The sequence below is a fragment of the Heterodontus francisci genome, chromosome 13 (assembly GCF_036365525.1).
Source record: "Heterodontus francisci isolate sHetFra1 chromosome 13, sHetFra1.hap1, whole genome shotgun sequence".
NCBI lineage: Eukaryota > Metazoa > Chordata > Chondrichthyes > Heterodontiformes > Heterodontidae > Heterodontus > Heterodontus francisci.
In genome coordinates this window covers 2,468,757-2,492,380 of record NC_090383.1, presented here as the reverse complement: position 1 = coordinate 2,492,380, position 23,624 = coordinate 2,468,757, and the positions used below count along the sequence as shown (strand labels likewise).

Below are 23,624 nucleotides of genomic sequence, written 5' to 3'. Positions count from 1 at the left end.
TAGCCCAGTCTAAAAGTTGGAGGATGATGTGTGCTGGGTGGCGAGTTACTTCCAAGAAGAGAAGTCTTTGGGAGATGAGAAGGGCTCTTCCCAGAACAAAAGACCTTGGTGTTTTATTTCCTCTGCTGAAACCATTAGCTGAAGAATTTACCAAATTCTGTTTTACTTTTAGGGTCAGTGATGACTTGCGACTGACCGAATTAGAACTTGGCAGAATTGCCAATAACCTTCAAGAACTTCTCTACAGTGCTTCCGACATTTGCCATGACCGGTGTGTGAAGTTTCTTATGGCTAGAGCTAAGGTAAACTAAATTGCTGTTTGATGTCACTTTCTTTTCATGTGTAAGTTAGCGGTGTATGTTGTCTTCTAGTAATCATTTCATTGCTGAAGGCTTTATCTTATTTGAAAATTGCATAAAATGGCATTTCTGAACTGTTTAAATCTTTTTTTGCAAAACTCCATGAACATCAAGCATCTGGTCAGCTTCCCTTCCCTTACAGGTTCTGAGCCTTTCTGATTTTCGCCTTTCTAACTGGTCACTTCCTATTTTTGTTCACCTGTCTAATTATGTAAAATCTTGCTGTTCAATTCCATCACATTCCACCAAAAAAATTGTGTGCAATTACTTTGTACCAAAAAATAGTTTGTAGTTGTCATGGCACTCACTGCGCAGACTTAAACTGAGAAGGAGACTTCTGAGAGTTGTTTTAAGTGTGAATGCTAAAGTAAGTGAATTGTCATAAAGCTGCAAAGACTGAATTGGTAAATAAGTAACTTCCCAGAAACCTGCATATCTGATGTAACTGGGCCTCCACGAGCTTTGCATTATCTTAAAGGAGTCTGCATCCTAGTCCACGCTTGTTTTTGTTTGGACTCACCTCCTGAGCCTATCCCTGCTCTCACTCACTCTCTTTTGTAGATTGTGTTGATTCCCTAGTAGGCAGCCCTACCAGTTGCATGCCCTGTACTCCGAACCTCAAGCTGATCTCCATGTTTAACCCTAAACCTTGGTGTGTTGGCTTCCTTCTCGACCAGTCTGCCCTATTTCTTAGTCTTGCCAGATTCTGTTTGAGTAAAAGTTTATAAATATCAGCCCTTTTATTCAGACTTTTCCTTCAAACTTGAATACTGGTGCTGTTAAATGAATATTTTGTTTTGATTTTTTTGTGGTCTTGGATAAATTTAAGTGAAAGAAGTGCAACTAATGTAACCATTTAGAGTACATTGGCAACTATAAAGACAAATCTTTACAGTGGCAGGACAAGTTGCGAAGGCTGCTGAAAAAGCACATGTCGTCCGTAGTTTGATAAATAAAGGTATAGAGTGCAAAAGCAAGAAAGATTAGATTAGAGATACAGCACTGAAACAGGCCCTTCGGCCCACCGAGTCTGTGCCGACCGTCAACCACCCATTTATACTAATCCTACACTAATCCCATATTCCTACCAAACATCCCCACCTGTCCCTATATTTCCCTATCACCTACCTATACTAGTGACAATTTATAATGGCCAATTTACCTACCAACCTGCAAGTCTTTTGGCTTGTGGGAGGAAACCGGAGCACCCGGAGAAAACCCACGCAGACACAGGGAGAACTTGCAAACTCCACACAGGCAGTACCCAGAATCGAACCCGGGTCCCTGGAGCTGTGAGGCTGCAGTGCTAACCACTGCGCCACTGTGCCGCCCTTTATGCTAAACCTTTATAAATCACTGGTTAGGCCTCTTTTTTTTTTGTGTCCAATTCTGGGCATCACACTTTAGGAAGGACGTCAAAACCTTGGAGAAGGTCCAGAGGAGATTAACCAGAGTGGTCCCAGGGATGAAGGACTTCAGTTATGTGAAGAGACTAGAGAAGTTGGGATTGATCTCCTTGGAACAGGGAGATTTAATTGATGTGTTAAAAACTACAAAGGGTTTTGATGAGAGTAAATGAGGAGAAACTGTTTCCACTGGTAGGATAGTCAGTAACCAGAGGAAACAATATTAAAGTAATTGGCAAAAGAACCAGAGGGACAATGAGTTTTGGTTTTCTGACTTAAAGGATATAATTGCATTGGAAGCAGTTCACAGAATGTTCACTTGACTGATTCCTGGGATGAAGGGGTTATCTTATGAGGAAAGGTTGGACAGGTTGAGTCTGTATTCATCGGAGTTTAGAAGCATGAGAGGTGATCTTATTGAAACATATAAGATCCTGAGGGGACTTGACAGGGTGGATGTTGAAAGGATGTTTCCCCTTTTGGGAGAGACTAAAACGAGGGAACACGGTTTAAAAATAAGGGGTCTCCCATTTAAGACAGATGAGGAGAAATTTTTTCTCTGAGGGCCGTGAGTCTGTGGAACACTCTTCCCTGGAGAGCAGTGGAGGCAGGGTCATTGAATGTTTGTTTTTAAGGCAGAGGTAGACAAATTCTTGACAAACAAGGGAGTCAAAGGGTATCAGGAGCAGGCAGGAAAGTGGAGTTGAGTCCACAAACAGATCAACCACGATCTTCTAGAATAGCGGAGCAGGTTTGAGGGACAAAATAGCCTACTCCTGCTCCTAGTTCATGTGAGACGTTTTTCATACAATGAGTTGTTGTGATCTGGAATGTGCTGGCTGAAAGGGCAGCGGAAGCAGATTCAGTAGTCCCTTTCAAAAGGGAATTGGATAGAAACATGAAAAGGAGAATATTTAGGGCTATAGGGAAAGAGCAGGGGGAAGTGGCATTAATTGGATAGCTCTTTCGAGGAGCCAGCACGGTCACGATGGGCTGAATGGCAGCATCCTGTGCTGCATGATTCTATACTTTCAATTGTTCTGCCTCCAATCCTTCTCCATTACTCAGCTGTGTCTGCATTCTGCTCTCTTGCTAAAAGCTATTGTTGTTTGGAGAGGTAACCATTTTGTTTTGAAAGTTACTTTGGAAACAATTGTTCATGCTTCACCTTGTTCTGGATTTGTTTCTTGTTGCATGAATGAAATCCCAAATTCCAGTTCTTTTCACCACTCATAAGATGATTTCAATGTCAAGTTCTGCTGTAAATCATAAAATTCCAGCAGTAGTACAGATGCATACAGGGAAATATGGCATGAAACTTTATGGTGTCTATTAACTGTGATGGGTTTCAAAAGCTACATGAACTCCAGTTGTAGGGCTCTGATGGAAAACATTGCTGAAGGCATTCCTAATGTTGAAAAAGCTAATGTGTTGGGAAATTTAATTTCCAGTACATTTTGCAACTTTATCATTGTGCGGCAGGCCTATTCCCAGTACTGTCATGAACAATTTTTCCTGAAATCTCTTAAATTTTATTGTCCAAGAGCATAATTGCTTAGGAACTGCCAGCATTTGCCTTTGTAATTATCTTAGTTATTCCTAAGAAATCTATTTTACAAAACTGTAAGTTGTACTGTATTAACAAACATTTCAAAATCAATGTGATTGAAGTTGGTGTCTGTTGCACAAAATCTTTAAAGGGATATTTAAAAGTGAAAAGTGCATTTAAATACTCTACTGAGGACTGCAAATTGAATAGTTAGGATTAAGGATTCTGAAAATGGTGCATCTTTCATTTTTCTGTTAAATTTCTATCTATTTGACCCTTTGATCAAAATCGTTTCTTCCAAAGTGAAAGTTATTTGTTGCGTGGAATGCTATATGTGGGCTGTCCTCCAGAAGTCCAGCTTCAAATTGTCCTGACTATTGTTCAGATTTCATTCTGCTTATTGAGTAATTTTTATCATCTGTATTGGATCACAAGGCGGTGATCTTTGCATAAGCAAAGTGTTTAATCTTTGGGGTAGTAGGAACTGTAAGTTCGCAAAAGGATTGTCACAGAAAAGTACTTTTTCTAACAATCAAACCTGGAGAACTGATGACCAAAGCCCTGGGGAAGTTTGATCAAAGCATTTTTTTAAATGGTGAAATTTTGTGCTCTCCTATTGCCATGAAATGGAATAGATTTGTGCGCTACAGAAACCTTTTGTCAAAATCAAGCATTTCCAGGTGTAGCAGGGGCCAGGTAGTTTTATTGGCCTTGAATTTCCCGTAAAAGTTTGGTGCAACTCCGAATTATTGTAACCTTTTTTCTGGTACGTGCAACTTTCCTCAATTGTTTGCTGAAACACTCTGCTGCTGATTTCCTTAGCCTTGCCTCCATGCAAAAGACCAGTTTACACAAGTTTCTTGAATTTACCTGACTAAAGGCTGGAGTAGATCTAAGCCCAAAAATTTAGGTGCATCATGGCCTGAAGTTACCTGATATTAGTGAAACTGAGATTTTGGAGATTGATAGCAATTTTCTTCTCTCTTTATCTTACTGAGACCTACTTAACCAAAGTGCTGTCAGTGTCAGTGCACCTGAGATTTTTCAGGCACCTGCTGGCCCATTCCCAACTGTTCTGAAGGACTAAGCAGCAGTAATAGATTTCCACTGGGCATATCCCTGTTCAGGACAAGGAAGAGGAGCAGCAGAGGCCAGAGGCTCAGAGTGAGGCACCAAGGCAGCAGACAGCATCCCGCTCCCTATTTACCCCTAATAATGACTGTATGTGCACTTGTTTGGCACTCCTTTTTACGACGTGGTGTAGGTAAATGAACTCTGCCAGCAGTTTCAGCAGAAGTTCCCATTACCAAGATCAGTGCAGAAACAGGCTTGAATTTCTGCATGTGAGATCCAAGATACTTGGGGCCATTAACTTGTCTAAAACTCGTGTTTTGGATGTGCCCCTTACTATGTATGATTATGGAGATGTACTTGATATGCTGCTTACTTAGCCATGGGATGCTAACATGTAATGTTAATATCATATAAATATGTAGAAAATATAGGTTGGGACATTTTTAAATTGTTGAAGTCCGATTATGCTGTATACTACTATGATGGGTGTAATGATGCTAAAGTGGACGCCCTTTTGAAAATTAAACTCAGATTGTTCTTCCTCTCATTTCTTTCCTCCTTAATTGACTTACTGGAACGATCCTCATTTCCTTGAACTGTGTAAGTGCTGCTAATCTTAATTACATGATCTTTACGTATTGTTAAGAAACTGAGTTTTAAATGGAAAACTAACAAATTGACAGCTCTAAGATTTTTTTATTCTATTTGCTATCATTTACTTACTAGATTTAAGTAGCCTGGAGTATGGTGAATTTTTGCTAAATTCACCATCCAAAATAACCATGTACTTGACAAAGCCAGAATCTGTTTTTGTTAAAATGAGGTGCAGTGTTCTCCATGGGGCGAGGCCACATCGCAGCACTTCAGTGATGAGCTTGCTGGTACTGAAAACTTGGTATTTTCCATTTGAAAAATTCACCAATTTCCGTGCAGTGTCAATAATACTGGATGATTGTGAATTACCATACTAATTCAGCCCATGGCTTAGCTGGCAAATGATCAAGCTTCAATTCCACAGTTCTTGATCTCATTGGGAATGCCATTGTAATGCACAGGTAGCTGTCAAGAACCTTTGGTATATTGTAAAATAGAAATACCCAATGTGATATAAACAGTGGTATTCCTGGTCTCTGGTTTATGTCAACTCGCTGTATACTTTGGATTCAGCAATGCATGGGAGCTGAGGGAACTAAATAGTACGTTAGGCAGGAAACTAATCGTGGGGAAAAAGAAAACAGATGACGTTAACACTGATGGTATACTATCCTGAGAAGTAGATTAGTTGTCCCCTGATGCAACTCCAGTTCAAGGTTAACTTACTGAGCAGAGGTTGAACTTGGCATTGCTTACTTGTGCTGAACTGTGGGGCTACAGTTGGTAGGAACATGGCTGAAAACTTTCAAACTCATTTCACGTAGGAACTTTACTAGTGTCAAGGAGAAGGCTGTTTCATTGTACAGGGGTTATCCTCTGGCCATTCTCCCATTAACTCCGGTTAATCAGAGTCCTCCCAGTCTGTTCCTCCTTCATAACTGATCATTATTCAACACTTTACATTCTTTTGTCAATAATCCACCTTGCATTCATCAACCTTTTTTCAAATTGCAAACGCTCAGTGTTCATAATCTCCACTCCTCACAGTGACGACTAAATAACTACATTTTCATCATTCTGTGCTCTTCAGTGAAGTAGTAACAATCTTGTTTGTTACAATTTCTCCAGGTCACCTGCATGTATAACCAACAGGTAATGTATCATTGGCACCACCTTTAGTCCTCCTTCATCATCAACTATCTTATTCTCGCTGATCTTTTCAGCCTTGTTGGTACCTTGGCACTTTGCCTCAGTTTCCCAATTTAAGAATTCAGTTTATGGATTCAAGCCTAGATATAAGTAAAAGGACAGCATGCTAACTCACTGTACTGCTCAGTCCACTCTACAAGGTTGAACTTTATATATGGAAAAACAAGTAAACACTCAGAACCAAGTTAGTTGAACGGAAACGAATTCAAGAGGAAAAGAGATAAATATTCAGTTTATATGTGTTAATGTATCTGTGCTTTGCTGCCTTAAATTGTTTACATGGTTTCTTTTTAATGTTTCCTTTTTTAAGGATGGTTTCCTCGAAAAGCTGAACTCCTCGGAGTTTGTGGCACTATCACGAACAGTGGAAACTTTTGTCCAGGAAACAGAAAAGATTTGCAGCAGACGAAGCATGTCTCTTCGTGGAGCCCTGCAAAGCCAGGCTAACAAGTTTGTCAACCGATTCCACGAAGAGCGGAAGACAAAACTCAGGTAAATGCAACCGTCAGAGATGGAAATGTCGTTTGAGCTGTTAGCTATAAGAATGAAACTGATTTTCGAACCAGAAGAAAGTTAGGGTAACTCCATCATGCAGTACGATTTTGTGATTCTCTGTTGTAAAAATAAAACAAATGAACAGACATTTGCTGAGGCATATTAGGTTGGATGAACAGAAGGCACATCAAGAGGGAAGACAGCAAGACCTCAAAGCATGATGGGCATCAAAAGCGTGAGAGCTTGGGCATCAGGGTAATGAGGCAAGTCAGCCAAGTTTATGTGGAATAACCTCCCATCAAATGTAATTAAGGCGTTATATTTCTAAATAGTTGTTTGGTAGTACAGAATTTCAGTATTGCTGAAAACAGACATTTTGTCAGCTTTGTGTCTTGTAAATTATCAGGACAAATCGCAAGAATACCAATGTACAGGAAAGCAACACATTTATACTGTATGAGAAGAGAGTGCTGATTGGTTGGCAGGTGGACTCTGATTGTTAGAGATGTTGCCATGGAGGATGCACCAGTTTACGGTGACTGACAGTTAACTGCCAAGCTTTGTTTGAAATTTAAACCAGGCAGCTTGACTCGGGTCAAGCCATTGCCCTGAGGAATGAACGAGTGAATGGCTGTCACTTATTTTTTTCAGCTGAAACAGGTGCAATGTGTGTACATGTTCTTTCTGTCTGCAAAGAATAGGGTCATGTGTAATAATATATGTAGCTTCCAGTACACGCAAATGTGCCACACTGCGAGCCCGACCGACTATCTTAAATTGGTTGTTAGCATACTTCTTAGCACTCTGAGGATTATTTAGCAAATGTTGATTAATCGCAGAATCACATCTAATGTTGGACACTGTTTTGAGTTTTGCAAGCACAGGCTGGTTGGGTACGGTCTGTACCTTGCCCATGGCGAACAGCAGAAGCGACATTTTGTTTGATACGATCCGCCAGTCTTTGGGACATACGGCCTTTATACCTAGCAACACAATGGCATTGAAATTCATGTATCACATTATTCATTTGTGTGATAGGCAAAATTGAAAACATAGTGTCATGCAGGCCCCCACCTGCCAAGAATGAGACACATTAATTTTGCCACATGGACATTAAACTTCAAATTGTTCCTGGGAAGAAAAGAGGGCCTATAACAAGGAATTGCCAGGTCTCTAACCGGAAAGACATATTTGCATACTAGCAGACAGTGTTGGAACAAAGGAACCAGTCCCTGCTCGCAATACACAGAATGGACGTGGTCAGACCAGTTTAGTCACATGACTGTTGCAGAGTTTTGAACTGAGTTTTAAATTGGCAAAACAGTGTGTTTGAAGACAAAAAGCTCCTGGATTGAGAGTGTCTCGCTCCTGTCTGCTCCCATCTCTTTCTCACCAGCTTCGGAATCCATTGAAGACACAGGAACCCCAAGAGAGAAAAGTCTCCTACAGTGAACAAGGTTTAAGAAGAATACTGGGCCCCAGTGAAAAGCAAGATCTACCTACAAGCAAGGACTCTACAGTGAGTTCGAAGAATGATAAACTCTTCAGATATTGACTCAAACCTCTCCACTTTATCTTTCTTCTCTTTTCTGTCTCTCTATTTGCATGCGTGTATCCCGTATGTATGCTAGCGTGGGCGCATCATGTATCTGTAGGTGTCAACCGAATTAGAGTTTAAGTTTTAATAAATTTCACCTTTCTTCTTTAAACCTAAGAAAGCCTGTTTGTGTTCATTTGTTTAGTTATTATTGGAAAGTGGCGAATAAGGATTCACCAAGGGGGGAGCTCAAAACAGTGCGTTTAAAAATAAAACCCTGTTACAATAAGACTAGGTGAAGGCTGAAAGGGACCCTGAGATAGCTTTCTCACCTGGTCGTAACAACCATGTCCAACATTAGATGAATGCAAGACAAATAGCTTTGACAAAATGTCTGTTTTCAGCAATACTCATTATATTTCTATTAAGTATGCACTTGAATTATCAAAACTTATTTTGACTTGTGATAACATGATACAAGTCCAAAATCTCAATCTGTATTTTATAGTTTTTGAATTGTTACCAATATAATAATTATGTGTATGTATGCACTAGTATATCCCCTACGGTGTTTCACACAGGTCAAGGAGCTGTGGCCAGGAGGGAACAGGGTGGCAGTTTTAGGGTAGGGTGAGGAGTTAGTGTCAAATAGCAGGAGTCCAAACATTGACGCAAGTGATGGTTGTGGGGGGGGGGGGGCATACATGGTGCCAAGGAGCATGGTGGTGGCTGAGGAAGGAGAGTAATCTGGCTGTGGTGTTTGATTCTGGCAATGTGACTAATTACTGGGTGATTAGCATAAGCAACAATGGACGCATTGTGCAATTACACATTCTCTCCGATTCTACCTTTTAATTTGAAGAGATCACAATGCTCTAAGGGCTGCAGACATAGACATTGGTCTGAAGATTTAAACTTAGTTGAGAAGCACAAGTGAGACTTCTAAAAGAAGCATAAAATCAGGGCTATTGATGCAAATGATTTAAGCCAGATGCAAGTGGAGCAAAAAAGATCAGGGAAGCTGAGAGGGTATGAAGCAAAACTGACAGGTAGGCTAAAGGGAAATAGAAAAGGATTTATTAAAGGTGTAAATGGTGAAAGAGTTAACAGAAAGATAGGACCAATTAGAGATGTAAAGGGAAGTCTTATGAAAGACGAAGGAATGGCAGATATATTAAATTAATACATTGCCTTGATTTTCGGAGAAGACTGGTAGTGGTGGATGTGAAAGGGTGCAAGAGTTGAAGAGGAGCAGTGAAAAGGATTACTATGGATCATGAAGTCCTACTGGAAAAACCTGGTGCAACTCAAGTGGATAGTACATTGAGCCCTCATGGCACACATTCTTAAATGCAGAAGTAAGTTAGAGAGGAAAGCAGAGGCTCTGACCATAGTCTTTCATATTAAATATTCAGAATCGGTCATTGTCCTCCTGTGATTTCAAATAAAGGTCATCGAAGTGCAATGATCTCAAAAAGGTCAGACTTTCATAAGTAGTCATAGCTTACATATTATTATGGACACCCTAATGTTTTGGTGTCTGATCTGTCAGTTTTTGTTTTGTTGTAGTCTTCTGTTGGATAATGAGCGTTGGAAGCAAGCCGAGGTTCCAGCAGAGTTTCAGGATTTGGTCAATTCCATTGAGGATGGAGTGATTGCTTTACCTGAGAAAAAAGCCGCAGGTCAATCAAATTTTCAAATAACCCTATTTTTTATCAGATTTTATTTGGAGGAAATGTTTTTAATTTCTAAGTATCGAAATAAGTTTTTAACGTTATATAGAAATATATTTTAAAAGTTTAAATGCAGCATGTCTGTTTAGCATGAGAAAAACTTCACAGCCTGAGAGCTACACTAAACCGAGCCACCCAGATGATAAAATAATAAATCTATGATTTCATTAATGCTTTATCAATTTTGCATGATCTTCACTCATCAAAACACCATTCAAGTATAGAGGTTAAAATGTGTGAATATAGCAGAAATGACCTTTTTCATTGTATTAAAAATGATTTGTTCACTTTTTAGTTCCACAAGAACGAAAGCCTGCAGATTTCCTGTCTGTTGATGGGCAGAAATACGCTGTAGTTGGGTAAGGTGCCATTTGTTATAATGCCAGCTCTCTCTCAACTCTCCTGCCTTGTGCTGTCATTTCTATAAGTAGAACAAGTTCCGCAAGGTCCAAAACCTATGCCTTTTTATATGTTGTGAGTGGGTTAGTCTGCTACGACTCAGTTACCCAGAGTTACTATATAATGCTCTGGAGATTACATGTTCAGCCCATTCCCCTATCTTCTATGAAAAATGCTAAATACCACTGTCAAACTTCTGTTCAGACTAAAATTAATAGGTTTATTTACGAGTAATGAGATACAGCAAGAACATAGTGGTGCAGTACTTAAAACAAATGTTCAATCTATCCAAAAGTAGTTAAAATACTCCCTTTAGAATATATGCAATCTTATGAACTGGCTGAAAGTCCTTTATAAAAAAAAAAAAACTTTCCAAAGTGAGATCATACATAAGGTGATGTAATTCCTATGTCAAGCTTGAATTCAATTTCCTAGTGTATGGAACTGAATAAAGGTCTTCATGTATTCCAGACTAAAGGCCTCTATTCTCAATCAAGCAAAAAGGCAGACTGGAGCATTCTGTACACAGTGACTTGTGTGGATGGTGCCACTGTGTCCATCTATTATATACTTAATGTTTGATTAATACTGGGTCAAAGCCCCTGTATCCTAATTCATTTACAGATCAAACAACTTGACATTTGTATCTGACAACTGAGCTGCAGTCTCTGTTTTGAAGTTTGATTGTGGAAAAATCAGCTTCCAATTTAACTTTACAAAATTATTTTACATAAAATGCAGACATTTTCTTACTGGAGACTGGAAATATTGCTTTCATTCCACTCTTCTTCAAAACAGTTTTCCGTTTTTCACGAGACCCACTACACAACTGCTTAGACATACTTGTACTTGTCCACTGACAAAATGGTAAAGATCTTTCACTGAACATAATATATAATTTCATATCAGACAGTATAAATTGTATATTGAACTAGGCAGGTTAATGCATCATTAAAATGCTAATATATTAGTGTATTATCTGATGGGTTAGTACGAGTGCCTGCATATCGTTAAAACTATTTTAAAACGTTTATGTGGAATAAAGGGATGATTTAATAAGATAGTCTAGTTACTAATAAATCATTAACACAGTAGTATTGCGCCAAGATGGGACAATCCAAGGAACAGGCAGTAACCTGAGAGTAGGTCACCAATATGTTCATTGCGTATGAAGTGAGGGCCCTAAAGAAGTTGATGGAGAAAAAATTGCACAGGGTTTCAGAGTAGACAACTTGGTGAGTTGCTGAGACAGCTCCACCTTCACATTTCTTCACTGTGTTGATTCCAACCTCGAGCATGCCTAGTGAAGGCTAAATGCTTTCCATGGGGAAATTTTGATGATTTGTCTGGAATACCTCAAAGCAGTTGGCTCAAAAGAAGCACAACATGTTACATGGGAGCAAGTGGAATAGCTTTGGTGTCAAATAAGGTTTAAAAGCCTGAAAACTTTATCTTTTTAAGAAAAATATAAATTGGAAGGTTAGAGTGGGCTAGAGTGCCATACTTCAACCTCTGGGACCTGGGCTTGAATATAAGCTCAACTAATGAAATGAAGGCCACTCTTTGATCTGTAGTTTAGCCTTGAATTTGCCATCGGAGCTTTGATGTATGCAAAGTGATCCTTGTGCCATATTTAGCGGGGTCTTTAGTCTGCCTAGAACTATACCAATTCATCCCACCTTGTGTGGTGGACCTCTTTCATCAGAAACAAAGTAATTTTATACCGAGGAATGTTTGTTATTTAAAATTAGTTTGGCCTATCTAATAAAAACAGTAAGTGCTGGAAATATTCATGTCTGGCAGCATCTGTGGAGAGAGAAACCGAAATAATGTTTCAAGTCTGTGACTTTTCATCGGAGCTGGCAAAGATTAGAAATGTAATAGGCTTTGAGCAAATGGGAGGGGGAGAACAGCACCTCATCTTTCGATTAGGCAGTCTACAACCTTCTGGACTCGACACTGAGTTCAATAAATTCAGAGCATGAATACCATTTAAAAAAATTTTTTTTTTAGCCATGTGCCTGTGTTAAATTTGTTTATCATGTTTTTGCTTTCAGACAGAACTGTTCATTATTCTGCCATTAACACTCTCTCTCTGGACTTTGGCTTTGCCTTTTAATACAACTGTTAACCACTATTTTGTGACATCTGTCATTTAATCTCTTGTGTCCTCTGCCCTATCACACACCTTCCCTTTTGTTGTTCTCCCCCTCCCCCCATGGAAACTTGCTCAAAACCTGTTAAATTTCTAACCTTTGCTAGTGCTGATGAAAGGTCACAGACCTGAAATGTTAACTGTTCATCTCTCCACAGATGCTGCACTTTGTTTTTAATTTCAGATTTCCAGCATCTGCAGTATTTTGTTTTTATTTTGGCCTGTCTGTACTCTGTTCATAGTGGCAACATGCCAGAAATCATTTCAGGAAGTTCTAACACAAAATGATGGCCCTCGACAGTGCAATAAATGGTATACTTGTTGAATGGTTTGTTCAGGGTTGCAGTCAATGGTATTTAGGTATGCCTCCAAAGTTTCAGCACAGATTTCAAAACAGGGAGTTCTAAGAGGTTGGTGATCTTACACTTCTTTTGTCTGGACCTATATATGATGCAAACATGGTCTCTTGAAAACTTTGTATCCTATATATTTTTCCTATATTGTTCACTTTACCGACACAAAAATGTTTGCTGCAACAATGACATGACAGTTTGAGCTACACAATGGAAGACATTTAGGAATTAATATATGGGACAGGGGATTACCCCACACAGAGAAAATCTGAGTAGCACAAATCTAAGCACTGTTCATTTGAGAACTTCTACATTAATTTCATTTGGATCAGTTAAGGTACCCACATGTGGACATATATATTAAAACACTTCGCACAATAAAAATGGAAGTAATAAGTTTCCTAACAAAGATATTTAATCCTTCAAGTGCTAGTCAGAATATTTTTTCTGACCATATATTACTAATGTGTTATCAGCTGGAATCAGCCTTGAGGTTACTTTGTCTTTTTAAGAAGTGCACATGTTTTGCTGTCATAATCCTCCCAGTAATGTTCATTTAATGTCCACAAGCCCCACTGTGGGATCAAGTGATATGTCCAGTATGTTTTATTTGCACTTGTCCTAGTGTATTTGTTGTATAGAGCAGCACCATACTATTCAACCATACTTAACTTTCATAGACTTTGTAATGCTGGGGAGATGGGAATTCATAATTCTTTATTTCTTTTATCTTGACAGGACTGTTTTGCTGTTAATAAGAATAATATTTGAATACTGTCAGTGTGTAGATGACATCCCTTCGATTACTACTGACATGCTCACTCGCCTTTCAGATTTATTGAAGGTACTTATTTTAAAAACTACTTATAATGTTGCATAGCTGTGATGCTGCCCACAGTCAGTTAGCCTGCCAGCATTCTCTCAAAGAATGATAGCCTGGACAAGGTACTGGAAGGCTTCCAGTCTTGTGAAGGAGAATCTCAACATGAATTCCTGGCTTCAAGAGTGGAAAAGTAAGGAGAGAAAAATAAAAGTGAATCTTTATGGAATTCTTTAGTTTTGTTTAATTGAATGTTTGTTCTTATTGGGGTGAGACTTGCCAGTGCTGGCGAATGACACACTTGTTCCAGTTTAGTTTCAGGAGCCCTCAGGCCAGCTGGAACATGGATTGAATGCAGATTTAAAATTCTCCCTCCTCTGTCCGACAGCAGCAATATGGATTTATCTGTTTCCTGAATGAGTTATCCTGTTGGTTCTTTAAGCAGGATTGTCAATGCCATTTCCTGTTCAGTTCCAGGCAGTTTGTGCTATACAGCAAGGATCACAAGGATATAAAACTGAAAGTGCTAGAAATACTCAGCAGGTCTGACAGCATCTGTGGAGAGAGAAGCAGAGTTAATGTCTCAGGTCTATGACCTTTCATCAGAACTGGCAAAGGTTAGAAATTTGATAGGTTTTGTGTAAGTGAAGCAGTGGTGGGGGGAAAGAGAACAAAAGGGATGGTGTGTGATAGGGCAGGAGAGATTAACTAACAAGGAGATCATGGGGCAAAGGGAGTGCATTAATGGTGTGGTGAAAGACAAAGCATTAGTGCATAGAGAGCGTTGACAGAATAATGAACAGCTTTGTCCAAAAGCACAAACATGATAAACCAAGTTTAAGGCAGACACATGGTTAAAAAAACCAAAATAAAATAATAATAAAAAGGGCCAGTCATGCTCTGAAATTATTGAACTCCGTATTCAGTCCGGAAGGCTTAGAGTGCCTAATTGGAAAATGAGGTGCTGTTCCTTGAGCTTGTGTTGATGTTCACTGGACCACTACAGCAGGCCAAGGACAGAAATGTGGGGGTGAGATCAGGGGCGGGGTGTGTTGAAATGGTAAGCAACTGGAAGCTCAGGGTTATGCTCGCAAACTTAGCGGAGGTGTTCTGCAAAGCGGTCACCCAATCTGCGTTTGGCCACCTCAATGTAGAGGAGACCACATTGTGAGCAGTGAAAGTATACTAAATTGAAAGAAGTACAAGTAAATCACTGCTTCATCTGAAAGGAGTGTTTGGGGCCTTGGATAGTGAGGAGGGAGGAGGTAAAAGAGCAGGTATTACACCTCCTGCGATTGCATAGGAAGGTGCCGTGGGAAGGGGACGAGGTATCGGGGTAATGGAGGAGTGGACCAGCGTGTCACGGAGGGAACAATCCCTTCAGAATGCTGAGGGGAGGGGAAGATGTGTTTGGTGGCATCACACTGGAGGTGGCGGAGGATGATCCTTTGGCTGTGTAGGCTGGTGGGATGGGAAGTGAGGACAAGGGGAACCCTGTCACTGAGGGAGGGGAAGAAGTGAGGGCAGAACTGCAGGAAATGGGTCGGACATGGTTGAAGGCTCTATCAACCGCAGTGGGGGGGGGAAATCCTCGGTTGAGGGAAAAGGAAGACATATCATAAGCACTGTTGTGGAAGGTTGCATCATCAGAACAGATGCATTGGAGACGGAGAAACTGGAAGCAGGGTGTGAAGAGGTGTAGTTGAGAACTTCCCTTTTGTTCTGTTCCCCCCCCACCCCCGCTTCACTTGCTTAAAACCGAAACGCTAACTCTGCTTCTCTCTCCAGAGATGCTGCCAGACCTGCTGAGTATTTCCTGCACTTTGTTTTTATTTCAGATTTCCAGCATCCACAGTATTTCGCGTTTATTATGGATTACGAGGTGACCGTTTGAGATTATTTGCCCATGCAGTTGGCTGAGAGAAGCAAAAGTGTCTTCCTCTGTTGTGGGTGGATCAAGCCCAGGATGCCATGCAAACCTCAATTATTCAATATCCTCAAAGGAATTTCTTTATAACTTGCTCACCTTGATTTAAATATGGTTTGTGGGTCAATTATAACTTATGCCAATTAAGACAATAAAATGTAATGCACACCACCCCTTGAGCACTGAAATGTCTTTTATCATCTCAAAGTTGGAATTTTTTTCATGAAACTTAGTGAATTTCTATAAATATTGAATATTCTGAAGTGGAGCTAGATCAATATAAGAGAGTGTTACTTTTTGTTGCATTTTAAGAAAAAAAGTTACATTTCTGGATTATTCTTGTGCAGTAATGTCACTGTAGTCCTCCGTGTTGCTTAACGGGCCAGATCCTGAACTAGTTTAAAGCACAAGTGAATTCACCAGTAGAATCTTGCAATGTTAGTTGTGCGTAGCTGTGGTTGTTTCATGTTAAACAGCTGCTGTAACTAGTTGGTGCTTCTGAGTTTACAGGTCTTTTGTATTCATGAAGGAATATCAATGATGTATGATCACAGTGAAGCATCCTTTGTATAGCTCCTTTGTTATTTATTAATGATTTGGGATTGTAATTAATAATTTACATATCATTTACCAAATGGAATGTTCCAAGTAATAAATATGTGAATTTAGAGCATTTCAGAAAAGCTTTTATGGTGTTTTTACTTATTTTGTTTTAGCATTTTAATTCACGAAGCTGTCAGCTTGTACTTGGAGCAGGTGCATTACAGGTTGTGGGACTGAAAACAATAACTACCAAAAACTTAGGTACATTTTTTTTTTGCCATTTTAGTTTTACAACTAAGTTAAAACTTGCATAAAGTAAATCCAGATACAATAATAAATTTAGATTATCAGCCATAGTAATGTCTTTCCCATTTTCTGAGCATTATGCTAACAACTAATCCAGCCTATTTCTGTGTTGTGTTTTCATGTATTTAGTGAACTTGGAAGTCCTCCATTCTAGTGCAGAATCGATGGTATCACTTGTTAATAACCATTACTAATAGACCTAGAATGGGTATTGCTTTTGAAAGAGTTCAAGGAACACAAGTTTGACATGGTTAATGTTTGCTTGCTAGGTAATGAGATAATGGTTTTATTAAAGGTGAAAGGAAAATTATGGTACTTGCGGTATGATATTTCTTCAATTTCGGCAAACAAACTCGCCCAAAAAACTGGTTCGGAGATTTTTGGTATTTAATTTTTTTCATTTCTGGAAGAACCCATAATTGTGACCCTTCTCATCAAGGAGCTGCTTAGCTACTCTCAGCTGGGGAAGCAGAAGCAATGGCTCCTAATCAGCACGCTTTGTTTTGGCGAATCCTAAATGGGAAGCTTGCGAGCAGGATATTCCAGTAGCAGCTAGTCCTCCTGTGTACCCACTCAGTACAAATAGTGGCTCAGCTGCGTTCCTGACAGCACCCACAGGAAACAGAATGTGCTGATCAGTGCTACTACGTACAGCAGGGCTCAGATATTTACTCCAGTACTTTTTCCGCCAGTACAACTTCTCCCATAGCTCCTCGAAACCAATTGCAATTTTATTTTTCATGCTTTCTTTTTGAGTGTGCAAGCTGGAAATGCTTAGTTTACTGTTAAGTATCATATATGTCCATAATATGAGCCCAGAGCTGCAGGAAGCAGATTTAACACCTGCCCTTTTAACAAGGAAGGTTTTATGAGTATTTATTTGTTAGTAAGATGTGGCAGCGCTGGCTAGGCCAGCATTTATTGCCCATCCCTAACTGCCCTTGAGAAGGTGGTTGTGAGCTGCCTTCTTGAACCGCTGCAGAGTAAGTACTAATAATAGAACCTTTTCACTTATTAAACCAGTACTCAGCAGTACCAGTCAGCACTAGGACAGGGAACAAATGTCAGCTTTAAATCAACATCCTGGAGTGTAAAGGATGTTACTTCTGATTTTGGAAATGCAGATGTTTGATTAAGATCATAATGTATATGAACTTTGATATGTGTTTGAATTCTACCTAATGTGAATTGTGTGGTGCAGTGCTCTGCAGCAATCTCATCATACTTGCATAAATTAAATTTGTGAGATATAACTTGGAAGGAGGAAGAGAGAAAGGATGATGGCAGGCAAGATTACTTTGCATTGTACTAGATAAAATGAAATTAAAGCAAGCTAGAGATTCTGTGAATTTTTAACTAACACTTGCACTTGATTTGGTTTTGAGTATAATACCTTTGGCAAAGTACCATTGAGAAGATTATAGGTGTATAGGACTGGGGTAAGTGCAGCATATTGGATAGAAGGGAGGAAACAGTTGCTGTAAGAGTGGCTGGAAGTGGGTAGCAGTGTTCCACAAGGTTCTGTTCTGGGGATGCATCTGTTGACTGTACATCATTGATTTTGATATAGGGCTAGAGGGAGTGGTGTGCATATTTGCAAATGATAGTAAAATGGATATAAAAATCTGACAACTCAAGGAAGCTTCACAAGGATATTGAGTCATAGGGTTACACAGCACAGAAACAGGCCCTTAGGCCCATCATGTCTGTGCTGGCTATCAAGCACCTATCTATTCTAATCCCATTTTCCAACACTTGTCCCATAGCCTTGTATGCTATGGTTTTTCAAGTGCTTATCTAAATACTTGTTAAATGTTGTGAGGGTTCCTGCCTCTACCACCTCTTCAGGCAGTGTGTTCCAGATTCCAACCACCCTTTGGGTGAAAAATCTTTTCCTCAAATCCCCTCTAAATTTCCTTCCCCTTACCTTAAATCTATGCCCCCTGGTTATTGACTAGTCTGCTAAGGGAAAAAGTTGCTTCCTATCTGTGCCCCTCCTAATTTTGTATACCTCTATCAGGTCCCCCCTCAGCCTTCTCTGTTCTAAGGAAAACAACCCTAGCCTATCCAGTCTCTCTTCATAGCTGAAATGCTCCAGCCCAGGCAACATCCTGGTGAATCCTCTCTGCACCCTGTCCAGTGCAATCACAATTGATGGTGGAATGAGTTTAAAAAATACAGATAAAATTTGATGTCAGTAGATATAAGGAAGTGCATGTTGATTTAAAAAAAAACACTTCAGTTGGAAGAATGTTATGTAATAGAGAGCAGAGGGATTTGGGAGGTCAATGATTACGAGAACTAAAAAGCAGCAGCTGAAGTGGACAAGGCCGTTAACAACGTTAATGAAGTACAGGGTTTGATGGCACGATGCATAGAATGTAAGGGTGGAGATGTAACAGTAAATCTATATAAAATCCTAGTAAGATCACAGTTGGTGTACTATGCAGTTTTGGACATTATAGGAAGGATGTTGCTGCAGTGCAGGTTCACTGGGATGCTGCTTGGTCTGAGGAAATACAGAGAAAGACTTGAAAAATTAGTGCTGTTTGTTCTGACAAAAACAGAGGAGATTAAGTGGTGTTTAGAGAGCGGTGTTTAAAATTATGAAGGAACAGGGCAAAGTACATAGAAAAAACAGCTTTCCAGTGATGCAAGGGGTTACAGATTTAAGATGAATTGCAAAAGATTGAGGATAGAGTGTAAGAGATACTTTTTTACTGGGTGTGAGGCTGAGGAATGCATTAGAGTTAGTGATTGAAGCCGAGACCATGCCATTATTTAATAGGTTACATAAGTGGTTCAAGGAAACAGAGCAACATTATGATTGCTGCTTTTGTGTTGCGTGAGCACCTGCGCTGAACGGTTCAGTCGAATGACCTGTTTCTGTTTAATAATTTCTATTTAATTCAATAATGTCTTTCATCTCTTGATGTCCATTAAATATTAGACACTTCTATTAATAATCCTCTTTCTCTTAATTTTATCTGTATAGCTCTTGCCTCTCGTTGTTTACAGCTTATTGTGCACTACATTCCCAAAATTAGGGTGCACTTTGAAGCTCGGCTACAGCCAAAGCAATACAATATGCTCAGACACTTTGACCATATCACTAAGGTAAAATTGTTAAGCATCTTCTTAATTGTTATATGTTAACCATGAATTTTAAGTTGGATTGGAATGAGTTATACAAAAATGATTTAAAAGTTACCATTTGAATGGGGTTTGTTGAAAACTTGTTTATCCCTAGTTTTGATTTACAAAGCATAAGGGAAAAAAATCAAGAACTTTTTGTGCCATCCTTCTGTAGTCTCACTTTCCTATCACTTATCCAATTGTATTTTGCATGTATGTAATGTTTTTGTCTCTACCCGGCAGACTATTGCGTTTAGTTTAGAGATACAGCACTTTAACAGGCCCTTCGGCCCACCGAGTCTGTGCCGCCCATCAACCACACATTTATACTAATCCTACACTACTCCCGTATTCCTATCACATCCCCACCTGTCCCTATATATTTCCCTACCACCTACCTATACTAGGGGCAATTTATGATGGCCAATTAACCTATCAACCTGCAAGTCTTTGGCATGTGGGAGGAAACCGGAGCACCCGGAGGAAACCCACGCAGACACAGGGAGAACTTGCAAACTCCGCACAGGCAGTACCCAGGATCGAACCCGGGTCCCTGGAACTGTGAGGCTGCAGTGCTAACCACTGCGCCACTGTGCCGCCCCAGTGCCGCGTTCTCCACTCTGAGTAAGGGTGTTCTTCCTGATCATTTTAAATTTGGTTTCCACTCCTAAGTTTCTGTCTCCTGGACCAACAGAGTGATAATCACTTTAGTTCTGGACTATAGAGCCAGTTCTGCAATCTTTCCTTAAGCCTGTGATCAGACTTGTTATTCTTCCCTTTGCCCTTTCCAGTGTTTATATATAAACATCCTTGTTGCAGTGTGGTTTCGAAAATTAAACACACTGCTGCAGGTGTAATCTGACTAATGCATTTTCAAGTCTTAGCATAATTTTAGTCAGCTTGTGTTTTACTGTTCGAGCTTATATAGTTTGGCGTTCTTTTTTTTAATTGCTTTATCATATTGTGCATTGAAAATAATTCATGTACTGTTGTATCTATGTACTCTTGTAAGTCTCCCTATGCTAATTCAATATCATTGATTTCAATACATACATTTTATTGATCAATGTACACTACTGGAGCGTGTAAATTGCACTGGTTGACAGCCTCAGTGCCTCAGTGAAAATACAGAATGAGAGATTTTCCACTAGTCTACCTAGTTGTGTGACAAACTTAAATTATTTTGCAAATCTCAAGTTCATATTAAGCATTTTTGGGCTAAGATATCTCTGTATTTTATGGGCTTTGATCTAGATATGGTTTCCTTCTAGTGGGACCCTTGATGCATTGGATCAAAAAGCAACCTTGTACCAAATACACTCGTTATGATTCTGTTGCCTTACTTGCAGTAAGCCACACAGGGGGTTTATATTTGGTAAATTGAAGCTTTCCATCATTACAAATTAAGTTTTTACATATCCTTTGCTCATCATATGATATATTCTATTTGTATTGTGTAACTGGCCTCCACCTACTTACTTCCAGCAGGACCTTTATTTTGTGACTTCAACTGCAATACTCATAGATCCCAGTTTCTCGGTAACATATAAAGCCACTTGTTGACCTCCTGCTGTTGCTGCCCTTTAGGGGCATCCGGTCGACTCCGTGCAAAATTATTTGTTGAGCATCGGAACAGGAGTAGGCCATTCAGGTCATCGAGCGTGCTCCGCCATTCAATACGATCATGGCTGATCATCCACTTCAATGCCTTTTTCCCCACACTATCCCCATGTCCCTTTATATCATTTGTATTTAGAAATCTGTCAATTTCTGCTTTAAACATATTCAATGACTGAGCTTCCACAGCCCTCTGGGCTAGAGAATTCCAAATATTCACAACCCTCTGAGTAAAGAAATTTCTCCTCATCTCTGTCATAAGTGGCTTCCCCCTTATTTTGAAATTGTGTCCTCTGGTTCTAGACTCCCCAACCAGGGAGTCTAATCTTACCTACTTCTACCCTGTCTATCCCTTTTAAGTATTTTGTAGATTTCAATGAGAACTTCTCATTCTTCAAAACTCTAGAGAACATCTGCCATGTTCTTGCCCACTCACTAAGTCGGTACAAATCCCCTTGAAGCCACTTTGCATCTTCCTCAACACACATTCCCACTTAGTTTTGTGTATTACGTGAAATTGGAAATATTACATTTGGTCCCCACATCCAAATCATTGATGTATATTGTGAACTGCTGGGGCCCAAGTACTGATCCTTGCAGTACCCCCCACTAGTCTCAGCCTGTCAATGCGAGAATGACGCTTTTTTAATTCATTTATGGGATGTGGGCGTCACTGGCTAGGCCAGCATTTATTGCCCATCCCTAATTGCCTTTGAGAAGGTGGTGGTGAGCTGCCTTCTTGAACTGCTGCAGTCCATGTGAGGTAGGTACACCCACAGTGCTATTAGGAAGAGAGTTCCAGGATTTTGACCCAGTGACAGTGAAGGAACGGCGATATAGTTCCAAGTCAGGATGGTGTGTGACTTGGAGGGGAACTTGCAGGTGGTGGTGTTCCCATGCATTTGCTGTCCTTGTCCTCTAGTTGGTAGAGGTCGTGGGTTTGGAAGGTGCTGTCTAAGGAGCCTTGGTGCATTGCTGCAGTGCATCTTGTAGATGATACACAATGCTGCCACTGTGTGTTGGTGGTGGAGGGAGTGAATGTTTGTGGATGGGGTGCCAATCAAGCGGGCTGCTTTGTCCTGGATGGTGGTGTTGGAGCTGCACCCATCCAGGCAAGTATTCCATCACACTCCTAACTTGTACCTTTATAGATGGTGGACAGGCTTTGGGGAGTCAGGATGGGAGTTACTCACCACAGGATTCCTAGCCTCTGACCTGCTCTTGTAGCCACAGTATTTGTTTGGCTACTCCAGTTTAGTCTGCCTCACTGAACTCCCACTTTACACTCTGTGCTGACAAAGCAGCAATGAGAAAGCCCTACTTTTATACTCTTTTATTTTAAAAAACTGATTCAAGCTTCTGAAAATTAGTTTAAGGCAGCTACCTAAGTAACTAGCTGCAGCTCCTCCCAGAGAGCTTGTATAACCCACCTCTTGTTTTAAGGCTGGAATAAAACTTAGCTTTTCTCAACTTAAGGAGTAATTTTTAGTTAATTGCTAAATTGAAGAAAAAAGTAGACTTTAGTTAGAACTTAACCCTTAAAACTCATTCTCACCAGACTTACCAGCTCTCAGTAAAAAGAGATGTGAAATTGATTCTTTTTGATATTGAGGTAGGAGTTGGTCAATAGGGTAGAAAAGAAGTGCAATGGGCTACAATGAATCAGACATAGCTTCTTTCAAAGCCTTTTGCTGTGGAGGTTGGAGAAACCAGGACAGTAACACACTGTCACTTGTGTTTTTTCCGCAAGTTCACTCGAGTAAATGGCCTCTGGTCTGTTGAGAGATATTTCCTCCTTTGGGATCAAGGCAGAGGCATTAATAGTGCTTTCGAGTTGTTTACGAGATTAGCTTCTGTGGCTGCACTTTCTGATAAATGCACTGCAAAAGGGAAATATTACTTTCTTTCCTTCTGCATATTCTCATTCATTTTCCCACTTTTTCTCTCCTTCTTATGCTCTCGTTAAGGAAGTTGAAATGCCAGCAGCGTAGCTGCATTTAGTAAAGATAGCTAGCTATTAAAATTCAGCCTTTTTCGATTATCCACACCCAGCACAAGACTTGAACCTTTATGTGCAAAGCAGAAATTTGCTCATCACTGAAAGTAAGGCCTATGTAGCTGGTTTCTGTATATATGGAATGTTTGTATATGAAATAAATGCAATTTTTTTCTTTTAAAGGATTATAATGACCATATATCTGAAATCTTGGCAAAGCTTGTTGCAATCATGGATAGTCTCTGTGACAAAACATTGTCTAAGGTAAAATTAGCAGTTTTGGTTTTCTGGATATATTTTTGTTCTCAAGAAACCACTGTCCGCTTCAAATAATTCTAATTAGATACTTTCAAGCCAAATGATTAACTTAGCTTTATTGAAGAAATAGAGATGTGCATCTGTTTCTTTTTGGTGAGT

The 23,624-nt window shown here is 39.8% G+C and overlaps 1 protein-coding gene across 2 annotated transcripts in view; it reads left to right on the top strand.

Moving 5' to 3' along the window:
* vps54 (VPS54 subunit of GARP complex) overlaps nt 1-23,624 on the top strand; it is a 102,310-nt gene that overhangs the window by 67,471 nt on the left and 11,215 nt on the right. For both annotated transcript variants that reach the window (XM_068044248.1, XM_068044247.1), the window contains exons 13-20: nt 173-302; nt 6,502-6,683; nt 9,793-9,905; nt 10,252-10,315; nt 13,602-13,707; nt 16,327-16,414; nt 19,455-19,576; nt 23,391-23,471. In XM_068044248.1, the coding sequence (XP_067900349.1) occupies nt 173-302; nt 6,502-6,683; nt 9,793-9,905; nt 10,252-10,315; nt 13,602-13,707; nt 16,327-16,414; nt 19,455-19,576; nt 23,391-23,471 (886 nt within the window). The remainder of the gene's footprint in view (nt 1-172; nt 303-6,501; nt 6,684-9,792; nt 9,906-10,251; nt 10,316-13,601; nt 13,708-16,326; nt 16,415-19,454; nt 19,577-23,390; nt 23,472-23,624) is intronic.